General features: G+C 42.3%; 1 protein-coding gene across 1 annotated transcript in view; it reads right to left on the reverse strand.

The window, feature by feature from the left end:
- CNNM1 (cyclin and CBS domain divalent metal cation transport mediator 1) overlaps window positions 1–7,672 on the reverse strand; it is a 55,880-nt gene extending 48,208 nt beyond the window's left edge. Inside the window, exon 1 of the mRNA XM_012803609.2 lies at window positions 6,097–7,672. Within this exon, the coding sequence (XP_012659063.2) occupies window positions 6,097–7,672 (1,576 nt within the window). The remainder of the gene's footprint in view (window positions 1–6,096) is intronic.
- Between the last annotated feature and the right edge of the window lie 4,116 nt (window positions 7,673–11,788).

Here is an 11,788-nt window from a genome sequence, read left to right on the forward strand (position 1 = left end):
AAAAAAAAAAAAAATGCTGACCTCACCTCACATTCACGGTGAGCACAAAATGAACAGCTGAATAGGAAATTTTGTTTATACAGCTGTAACATTTATTTATATGGTCACATTTTTTATTTGCCTATAAATACATATAAAGGCCTTCCAACTATAACGAATTACATCATTGCCATTTTTGTTATTTATCCTTTCCGGGCTTCAGTTTTCTAAACCTTAAAAGATGGGACTACGTGATTGACAGCGTCCCTTTATGGCTCTACAATTCTATATTTTCTAAGTCTAAATAGCCTTAAGCTACAAAACAGTTTGGCTTTATAGGATGTTCTTTGTAATGATAAATACTAGAATTGTAACAGAGCCAACAGTTATAGCTTCTTGTGTTTACAAAGGGCTGTGAGACCCTACTGTTTATATCTTAATATTGAGGAATTCCTTTGGAATGGGATGAGAAAAAGCTACCTTTTGACAGAGGTTTTTATCTATACAATCAAATAAAATCATACTCTACCAACTCAAAGACAAATGCAAAAATGTTACCTGCCAATTCTGTAATAACTACCTTGATTTGTTAAAGTAAAACTGCCCCATTTTCTAGCTTCAAAAGGGGGGGAGGAGATTCAGTTTGTAGTAACTGTCCTGCTCTACTATAGGAAATAATCAACACCTTTATCACAAAATAATTTCTTGAGCCACTAAAAGGCAATCATAAAAAATAAAACCCATGTCACCCACAGCACCATGGTAACAAACATTACCAAGGCATGAAAAAAATAGTTACTAGAATCTAAGCTGCTTGGCAGTTGGGCTTGCTAAGCAACACTGCAAAAATAGCAGAGTAACAACCCATTATCTGGAGGTTTGATACTACGTGGCTTGGAATCTGATCCTACTAAGAACTATCACAGGTCCCTATACTAACTCCATACCCTAAGCTCTCAATCAAAACCTACTTAATCACTTATCCAACAAGTATTGATTGAAGCATAGCGTATACCAGGCATGTGATTCTCAGTGTGGGTATTTACTTGGTTTCTCAGTTAAATAGAAGCTATAAGTGAGATGAAACAGGAATACTGGCTTTGTGAAGAAATCTATGGAGCAGGGATATTCTGAAGGCTGACTCAAAGAGAACTAATGCCTGTCAACCAGAAGACAGAGAAAATACTTAAAGTAGACAGAGAACTGCTTTGCAAACAGCATAAAATAACTGCATTCTGATCACCATGATTCTGCATCATCAACAAGAGATTAAGTTAATTCAGGATCCTTTGTTCAGAAAAACAGGAATGGGTATAAAACATTTTAGAAATATCATCAAAACTAGTTAAAACATACATTTTTGGCATCTGAAGGGAAGAGAAATTATGTCTGACAAATCTGTCTGCTTCGTTCCCCATTTTGCTGGAAGAAAAGCAGCATTATGATGACAGCTTTACCAGCATTTAAATGCAGCGTCGGCTCCTTCTCTGTCTTCATTTTTCTAGTTTAAACTCCTGTCTCAGCTGGAATGCTCTTTCCCTTCATAATTGCTTATCAGAATTCCTCTCCTTTCAAGGCCAAGCTGAAATTCTACTTTCTCAGAGTTTTCTCAGATCACTCAGGGACTTACTTCTTCCTTCCCTTTTCGCCCACAGATGTTTTCTGGATGCCCTTGCCTATACCCCAGGCTGCCTTGTACACGTATCTTCACTCCTATATGGGTTCTTCCTGCATGTTCCTGGATGGAAAGGTCAACCCACATTTATATACCTGTCCATCTGCCAGAGCCCTGATACTCAGTGCATGTTACTGAACTGAAATGCCCTGACAGTGACAGTCACTGGGGTAGAGGAAAGGTTGGCTAGCAGAGGTGATGCTTTTCCTAGTGGATGTCACACAGCGCAGGGAACTCCACGTGGCACCAATGCTGGCCCACCTTCCTCAGGGCCTTCGCTTGTCTGCTCCCTTTTCCTGGAGCTCTTCTTCCTCCTGTGATGAACAACTTCTCACCACCTTTAAGGATTAAACTTGAATACCGCTTGAGAGGGTCTATCTTTATGCATAAGACCAGTTCAGGTTCCCCATTATATGCTCTCATAGTTTCCTAGAATTTTTCTTTAACTCACTTATCACAGTTTTTATTATTTATTGGTGGCTGTCTCTCTCCTTACTCAGCCGCAAGCCCCAGGAGGGTGTCTGTTTTATCCATCCTGCACCCCCAGTGCCTAGCAGAGTAAGTATAAATTAGATTTTCTTCTTAGTGCCCCTTCCAGCTCAGATTCTATTGTTACTGGGTGCTTCTTTTGCTAGGCTGGAAAAAAGGAATGTTGTATAATAACATTATAACAATCCTAATGAAAATGTTTAAAGGAAAAAAAATTAACCCGCAAGTTTACTAACTTATGAAATGTATTACTTTTACTTTTTCTTGTTTCTTTTTACTCTTTCTCCCTGTACATGATGAACTATGCTTCATATACTATTTGCTCTGTTATTTAAAAGCTAAACATCTCGTTCTAATTTTTGATTAATATTATTTAGCAACATTTAAAACATTTTAAAGCATATTACATCTAATTATACCAGTGAAATGTAACTTTGAATGAAAACAAACTTTCATTTTTCTTTTAAGGAAAACAAAGAATATAGCAAGAATGTTTTAGCAGGTTTTTATAAAATTTAATCAATGGAATGCTTATTCTTCCTGATAAAATATCTCACATCAGCATTTGTAGTGGAAAATAAAACACTGCTTTTTTTTGACCAGATTATTCTGGGTCAGGAGTACCCATAGGTTGGTTGGACATATTTTAGGCAATAGACCACTCACAGGAAGACCAAAGATAGAAGTGAACTTTTCAGTTCCATAATGACTGGTCAGTATCTGCCTTGCTCACCACAATAGTCTCAGTGCCTGGCGCTAAGCAGGAGTTAAGAAAATATTTACTGAATGAATCAGTCAATTAATAAATGAACAAAAACTGAGCATAAAAACTGAAACAGGCCATTTTACAACCATGTTAGATTATAGGGAAAGGAACCCAGCAAATGTGGGTTGTGCTGTCTTCTGTTTGGGAAGATGGTATTACTAATCCAGAAGATCTAAGCTGTTTAACTGAATTAAACACCAGAACTGTAGTAGAGTCCTTTTACTTCAAAACATCTTTATTACTTTCATCTGCTATTTATATAGGGCTGATTTTTTCCTAAAAACAATCTAATACATACAGTGGTAAATTCTTTTTAAGAATTCAAATAAGATTGTTATTTATGTTCAATATATTTTTAATATGATAAAATATAAAGAGTTATTATTTCAGGATGGTGAGAAGATTATCTTCAGATGATTTTCACACTTCTTTATTCTACTGTTCTGTTTTAAAATTATAAAACAGAAACCTTTTAAGTACAGTTAAGAATTTTATAAAAGCAAAACATGCCACCTAATCACAATTACTCTATCCTCTGTATTCCTGTTGCATTTTTACATTTTCATTACATCAGTTTTGTATTAACGGTTTATGAATATCTGTATTACCCATATACTGTACGTATATAGTGTATGAGACATGACTTATAAACTGTAACGCCACTGGAAATTAGGGGCCAGGTGAGATCAGTTGGTTTTCTAGCTTTGCAAAAGGGAATAATATTATTCCCCCACTAGGTTCTAGGCTCTTTAAAAGCAGGGATTCTATTTCATATACCTAACTCCTAGCATAGTGCTTTGAACAGTTAAAGGGACTAATGCAATAAAGAGATGTACATAAAAAAAGCCAGCAAAACTATAAATGCAACAGTTTTCTTCTAATACTTAAAGGATGATTTGTCTTGCTTTATAGTCCAACATTATGGAACTGAAGATAATTAACAGTATTAGAGCTCTACAGGTCCCTTCCCTTATATTAAAGTTTAGTCTTAATATTTCAGCCTCCCAAGTAGCTGGGACTACAGGTGCTCACCACAATGCTCAGCTATTTTTTTTTTTATGGTTGTAGTTGTCATTGTTGTTTGGCGGGCCCAGGTTGGATTCAAACCCACCAGCTCTGGTGTATGTGGCTGGAACCCTACCCTCTTGAGCTACAGGTGTGGAGCCTTGTTTTCTGTTTTTAATAAACATGCCAACTGATTTACACAGATGGGTGCCCCCTTTAGAATAATCATTCTGGAAAATCCTACCTTTATTTTACTCATGCTATTATTCTCAAATTACATCTGGCTGGGCACCTGTGGCTCAAGTGGCTAAGGCACCAGCCACATACACCTACGGTGGTGGGTTTGAATCCAGCCTGGCCTGCCAAACAACAATGATGGCTGAAACCAAAAAATAGCCAGGCATTGTGGCAGGCACCTGTGGTCCCAGCTACTTGGGAGGCAGAGGCAGGAGACTTGCTTGAGCCCAGGAGTTGGAGGTTGCTGTGAGCTGTGATGCCACAGCACTCTACCCAGGGGGACAGCTTGAGGCTCTGTCTCAAAAAAAAAAAAAAAAAAAAAACAAATTATATCAAGTTCGTCAAGGGTTTGTGAGATAGTCTTTTGAATGCTCTCAGTGTTGACCCTTGAAAATAGATTTGATTTTCAAAAACAATCAAGGAGGCCAGGTGTGGTGGCTCATGCCTGCAATGCTAGCACTCTGGAAGGCGGAGGCAGGTCGATTGCTTGTGCTCAGGTGTTAGAGACCAGCCTGAGCAAGAGCAAGATCCCATCTCTACTAAAAATAGAGAAACTAGCCAGACACAGTGGTACACTCAGAAGTTCCACCTACTTGGGAGGCTGAGGCAAGAGGATCACTTGAGCCCAAGAGTTTGAGGTTGCTGTGAGCTATGATTCCACAGCACTCTACCCAGGGCACAGAGTGAGACTCTGTCTCAAACAAACAAACAAAAAAACCAACACTAAACCATAAAAAACAATCAAGGGTTTTCTTGGGCCAAATCTCTAGTGAACTAGGGGAGCAGTCAAACTGTGTAATGCCAAGAGGATTGACTCTGAAGTATGTATTGGCTGACTTTTCTTTAGTCAATTTGTACTCAACCCCAGAAGCCAGTTTCTGAAAACAAACCCCAGACATGAAGTAAACATGTTATAGGCATGGTATCATGTTTGAGGGTGGGGGGGATGGAAAGAAACCCCACCCATTTGGATATGTAAGTTTTTTAGAGTTTCCTTTCCCCAGACTATTCCCTCAGGTCCAGATGTATCCAGTTTCATAGACAGGGACACATTCCCAGAAGTACAAGGACTCCAGTACCTTAGTCTATCTTTAATCCTCAATGTGAGTACTTAGGGCAGTGGTTCTCAGCCTTCCTAATGCCGTGACCCTTTAATACAGTTCCTCATGTTGTGGTGACTCCCAACCATAAAATTATTTTAATTGCTGCTTCATAACTGTAAGTTTGCTACCATTATGAATTGTAATGTAAATATCTGATATGCAGGATGTATTTAGGTGATCCCTGTGAAAGAGTTGTTTGACCCCCAAAGGGGTTGCAACCCACAGGTTGAGAACCGCTGACTTAAGGTATGTGGAATGAATATCTGGTGGGAAGTTAAATATGGGGAAGAATGTCTAACTGGCTTACTCTATGTGATGTGAAGAGCAGAACTTGGAGGCTTTGGGGACATGAATTTCTGCTTCATGTGAGGAAGACATTGTCAATAGCTGGAGCTGTCCAGCAACGGAGTTAGTTTGCTCTAGAAATATTGAGCTTCCAGCGCTGGAAGTTTAACGCAGAGGTTGCTTGTTATGGGAAACTGTAGAGGTGCCCTCTATAATGGGTGGAGAGCTATGCAATGACCTTTAAGGAGTACCCCCCAGAATCCAACCTACACAGTACCTGGCACTTGGTAGGCCCTGGAAAACCCCTCACGGACTGGAATGAAAGAGGAATATGGTGTGTCTTGTGAGCCAAGCAAAGGGGAAGAGCCCTAGGGCTCAGTCAGCTGCAAGGACTGACTGAGAAGTGAGATGAAAATAGCCAGCGAGCCAAAAGGTAGGTTCTTTGAATTTTTGTTAGAAGAGAAATTGCTTTGGGTACCTAAAACCTCACATAGTTATGAAAGGATGATACCTTTGAAGGGGACAAAAACTGGGGGAAGAGACAGACCACTGCTCACCCTTCTTAAACTCCTCTAGCACTGTGTCCAGCCGTGTGTCATTGAAGACGCAGTGCAGGGGCCGGTTGTAGAAGCGAGTCACGGTGAGGAGTGGAGTGCAGTCGTCGGGGTCCACGAAAGCCAAGTCCTTGACAAACAAAATGTCCACAATGTTGTGCCGCTGGTCGCCCTCGTACACGGGGATGCGAGTGTAGCCACTACGCAGAATTTCTGAGACAGTGGCGAAGTCCAGTACCGCGTCCGAGCGCAGCATGAAGCAGTCTCCGAGGGGGGTCAGCACCTCCTCCACCACCTTGGTGCGCAGCTCCAGGGCACCCTGTATAATATTGAGCTCTTCCTTCACGAGGTCGTTGTAGGGATCTGCGGCCCGCAGCGTCTCCAGCAGCTTCTCTCTCGTGTAGAAGGTGCTGATTTCCTGGCGCAGCGCCCAATCCAGCAGGCGGCCCAGAGGGTAGCACACAGGAAACGCGGCCACCAACAGAAGCCGGGTCAGGCACACGCTGTGCGAGGCGATGGCTAGACCGTGCCGCGAACACACAGAGTAGGGGCAGATTTCAGCGCCCAGGAACACGGCGCCGGTGCACACGAGCGCCGGCAGCCATGGGAAATGAATCGCCCCTTCGCCGTAGTCGTCTTCCGCGCCTCCGACGCCCGGCGGCAGCGAGGCATACAGCCAGCCGGCCAGGGCCGCGTTGGCTCCCGCTTGGCCCAGGAGCAGAGTGCAGAGCAGATGGGTCCCTCTGCCGCGCACAGCCTGCACGCGGCGAGCCTGCTCCTGCTCGGCCGCGGAGCCGCTATTCCGCAGCACACGTAACTCCACTGGATCCAGCGAGAGCAGGCTCAGGCGCAGGCCGCTGAATAGCGCGGACAGGGCGAGTAAGAGGAGCGCCCCGAGAGCCCGCAGCCAAGCAGGGGCCAGCAAGTCCCCGCCCGGGCCGTACAGCCGCGGGCGGACGCGCAGCAGGAAGCCTCCTGCGGCACCGTGGTGGTGCCACGAGCGCCCATCCCAGGCGCATAACGAGAAGAGCTTCCCGCCACCGCCCGCGCTTCCACGCTCCGCTTCGCCTTTGCGCAGCTCCCGCACCCGCACCTGGACCAGGGCTGAGCCCGCCACACCCCCGGGGCGCAGGGGCCCCAGAACCTCCACGTCCGATGCCCAGTCGCTCTGTTCACGGCAGCGCTGCGGTCCCGGGGGCCGCGTGGGAACCGCGCTGGGCGCCACGTCGGTGCCGCCTGGGGGCTCCTCGATAAACACTAGCCTCGGAGCCCAGTCGCTGGTGCCGTTTTCCCCCGGGGAGAGGGTGGGTGCGGGTACCCGCGCGGCTGGCGCCTCCGGTCCGGGCTGGAAATAGACCCGCAAGAGGAAGCTGGTGCCTTCGGCCGCACGCAGGGTACCCCCTTCCAGGGACACGCGGCCTCCAGCTGTGTCTTCGGGCCGTAGGCCCAGCAGCCAAGCCGCGGCAGCCGGAGGCCGAGGAGACAGAGAAAAGAAGAGCAGGAGCACAGCGCCCCGGCTGCAGCAATCCCGGAACCTGACACCCACTGCTGCCGCTGCCGCCGCTGCCGCCGCCGCCATCCTGCACCCGGCGCTGCTGCACGTGATACTGCAGATAGCGGAGCGGGAGCCGGAGGGAGGAGGAGTCCGAGCCGGTAACCCAGCCCCAGGCAGGTCACCACGTGTACGCCCCAGGCGCGCGTGGGCTGGGGTGGTGGGGATTCAGACCTTGCCTGGTCTCAGGGTCCTTGCTGTAGGCTGGAGATGGCCACGCATCATGGCACGGTGTACAGCGGGTACACACTTGGCTATGTCTAAGCTGCAGCCTGAGAAAGGCTCGGCTTGGAGCATGGCCTCCTACTTCAGCAGTAAGGAGCCCCTCCGCGAACTCCTACCCGGCAGTAATTCCCTGCCGGGCCCACTGCTTCCCTATTGGCCCGGGAAATTTCCCAGCTTTTTGCTTATACTCCTGCCACTTGCATTCCCTCTTCTGGTCAAAAGATATTCTGGAGGCAAGTCTTGAATCTGAAAACTTTAGCCTCACCTTTTCATATTATAAAAATTTCCAAATTATTTAAGTTTGATTCTTTAAGATCCGAATGCCCATCAATAAGAAACTTTTGAAATAAATCATGACACGACTATGCAATGGGATATTATGCAGCAAGAAAAAAGAATGAGGGGGTACCATTTATATGTGATATGGGAAAAGTCTTAGTGTAGAAAAATAACAAGGTTTAGAATAGCATATAATACTCTACCATTTATGTTAAAAGTACTTTTGTATAAATTTATGTGTATGTATATATATAAGCATATGTATATGTATATTTGATTTAAAATGCAGAAGTTACACAAGCAACTTTTGGCAGTGTTCACCACCGGGGAGCAGGATTAGTGTCTGGAAGTTTGGTTGAGAGAGACTTTGAAATAATGATAAGAGTAACAAGAAGATGCAAAGATAACACAGACCTCATACTTTCATTTAGTTTCCCCCAGTGGTTACATTCTAACTACAGTACAATATCAAAAGCAGGGAATTGAGATTGGAATAATGTATATGTATAGTTTCATGTTACTTTATCACTTGTGTTTTTATGTAACCATCACTACTATTAAAATACAGATTTGTCACCACAGAGAACAGGGAAGGAAGGAGACTTTTTTTCTGAATTCCATTTATTGTTTGAATGTACCATAGGCTTGTATTATTTTTATTTTATGCGTCTATTTTGAAAATTTATATAATAAAAATCACTTTTTGGTGTACTGTCCTGTGAGTTTTGACAAATGTATATACATGTAACCATTACAGTTAAAAATAATCCCATTATCCCTTTCCCCATTCTCTCACCATTTTGCTGCAGCCAACCCCTCTCTCCATCCCATCCTCTGCGAATTAATTACTGATATGTTCTTCCTTATAATTTTCTTCTCTTTAATGTTATATAAATGGCCTTGAGGGTCTGGCTTCTCTTAATAAATTAGCACAATGTATTTAAGATTCATCTATGTTTTTGTGTTTTCCAGTAGTTCATCCCTTTAAGTTTAGCCATCTGAATAGCATTCCATTATATGGGTATGTCACAGTTTGTTTATCCTTTCATCAAATAAAGGATATTTATTTCCAGCTTTTAGCAATATAATAAAGCAGCTATAAACAGCTGTATAAAGGCTTTGTGAGAACATAAGTTTTTATTTATCTGGATAAATTTAGCATTGGTCTATATTTTTATTTTTTCCCCTTTAAAATCCTCTTTATATATTAAAAAAATGCAGAATTTCCCTCACTTAAAATATTACAGATGTCATCTTTTCTTTGTTTTTCTAGATTAAAATTAGAGTACATATAATTAGGTTACATTATTTGTGTTTGTAAAGCCCCAATTGTAGTTGAGCTTTTCACTTAGAAGTGTGCCACATACCCCTACATTGTAGCCATTAGGTGGCAATTTACTATATTCCCTCCCTCCTCCCTACTTGAATTTGATTGTGTTTTTCTCTCATGTGGGCCTATAGTTGTTAAATTACAAGTTTTAATTTAGTATTGAGTATATGAGATGTTTGTTTTTCCATTCTTGAGATACTTAGGAGAATGTTCTCCAAATCTATATTACTTTTTAAAATATAAAAATAACGATAATTTCACATATTACCTTTGCCTAATGTAAAAAATCATTGCTATAACGGCTCGGCGCCTGTGGCTCAAGTGGCTAAGGCGCCAGCCACATACACTGAGTTGGTGGGTTTGAATCCAGCCTGGGCCTGCCAAACAACAATGATGGCTGCAACCAAAAAAATAGCCAGGCGTTGTGGCGGGCGCCTGTAGTCCCAGCTACTTGGGAGGCAGAGGCAGGAGACTTGCTTGAGCCCAGGAGTTGGAGGTTGCTGTGAGCTGTGATGCCACAGTACTCTACCCAGTGTGACAGCAGAGGCTCTGTCTCAAAGAAAAAAAAAAATCATTGCATGTATTGTTTTCTGCAGCTTTTGTGAGACCTCAAAGACACTGACTGAGTAAGGCTTGCAAAGGATAAAGCCTAATACAAATGACCCCAGCTAAAAGTCATCTTCTTTTTATAACAAACTCTCATAACCTAAAGTGGAAATAGGCTTCAGTAGGTTGCTGGTCACATACCTACCTGGGTTGCCTCTCATGCTTTGCAGAGTATGTGAAACAATGTGTCTTGCCTTAGAACACACTAGACCTTGTCCCCTTAAGCGCGTTTTGCACGGACTATTTAAGACACAGAAGGGAAGTTTAATCTGAAGAGGGAACACTGAGGCATTTATCAGAAGTATAAGGGAAAGAGAGAACTGGAGTCAGTCATACAATAGTTTTTATTAAGTGTTATCGAAAAAGTTCTCTCTTCTCTCCTGACACTTACGCTTTTCTCCCTTCCCAACCTAAACCTTTCAGCACAAAGATACCGTTATCCTAAGGGTTCCTTCTACCTCTTGTAGGCTACAGAACTTTGTCATCATTACAATACCATTTAATGCCTTTATTAAGCTTTAGACATACAAAGAGATTTATATTTATTATTCCATATACACTAGAACTCTGTGAAGTAGATATAATTTTACCCATTTTACATATCAGAGTACATGACTAATAGAACTCGTTTGGACTCTAGGTAGATGCTCCTTTTACCTGGTAGAACTGACCAAAATAAACCTTTCAAAAATATTAGAGAGGAATTTAAAAATCTAAATTTCTGATTATAAAGTATCATATATTATGAAAAATAAATTTTAATTCAGAAAAATAAATAAAATAAAAATCAACTATATATTTTGCTGTACCCCTTTTTATTTTCTACATGGATAGATAATTGAGAAATACACACATACAGATAAGTGCTTTCTATATATTTATATGTTATAATTGAATTGAGATTATATATACAGTTCTAGACTTCTGTCATTTAATGTATCAAGAGCTTTTTTTCTCCATTGTAATAAAAATCCTTTCACAAATATAATTTAATGAAATCATATATATGTATTATATATTTTTTTGAGAAACAGAAATGTAAGAATGATCCTATTCCCAATTGCATCAGCTCTATTATTAACAAGGGTTAAGCTTGGGAAATCAATCACTTTTCTGAGCCCATTTCCTCATTTGTGAAATGCAAGACAGTTTTAAGGTCCCTAACCTTTCATGAGTCAGTAAGGGCTAATATACTCTGAATGAAGATAATCTAGAAAGACTGAGTACTTTTCCTTTTACTGGCAAGAGGTTCTGGAAAAGTACTGGGTTTCCAGAGCTCTGCTGCAACTGAAAGGATTCCTGGGGACAGGTTCAGGCAGAGTGATCTCGTAAGGAACAGCTGCCAAAAATAGCTCTCCAGAATCTGATGTTCACTGTCTTCCTAGCTAACAAGATAGGTACTTCCTCACTTTTCAGAGAGATAGAGGAAATAATACTTGCCTCTAATATGACTATGTTATTTCAGAAAGTACATGTTAAAATATTTTTGTTTATTTTATTTCTTGTTCATCTATTCCACAAATATATATTAATCAACAAAGTGCCAGACCCTGTGCTGGGTATTTGACATATCTGACACCATACTTTCCATCTTAGAGCTTAGATTCTACTGAGGAAGACAGGTATGAACTAGAAATTGCTTCCTTGGCTCGGCGCCTGTGGCTCAACCGGCTAAGGCGCCAGCCACGTACACCTAAGGTGGC

The sequence above is a fragment of the Otolemur garnettii genome, unplaced genomic scaffold (genome assembly GCF_000181295.1).
Source record: "Otolemur garnettii isolate 467f Iridium unplaced genomic scaffold, OtoGar3 scaffold00021, whole genome shotgun sequence".
In the NCBI taxonomy this organism is placed as follows: Eukaryota; Metazoa; Chordata; class Mammalia; order Primates; family Galagidae; genus Otolemur; species Otolemur garnettii.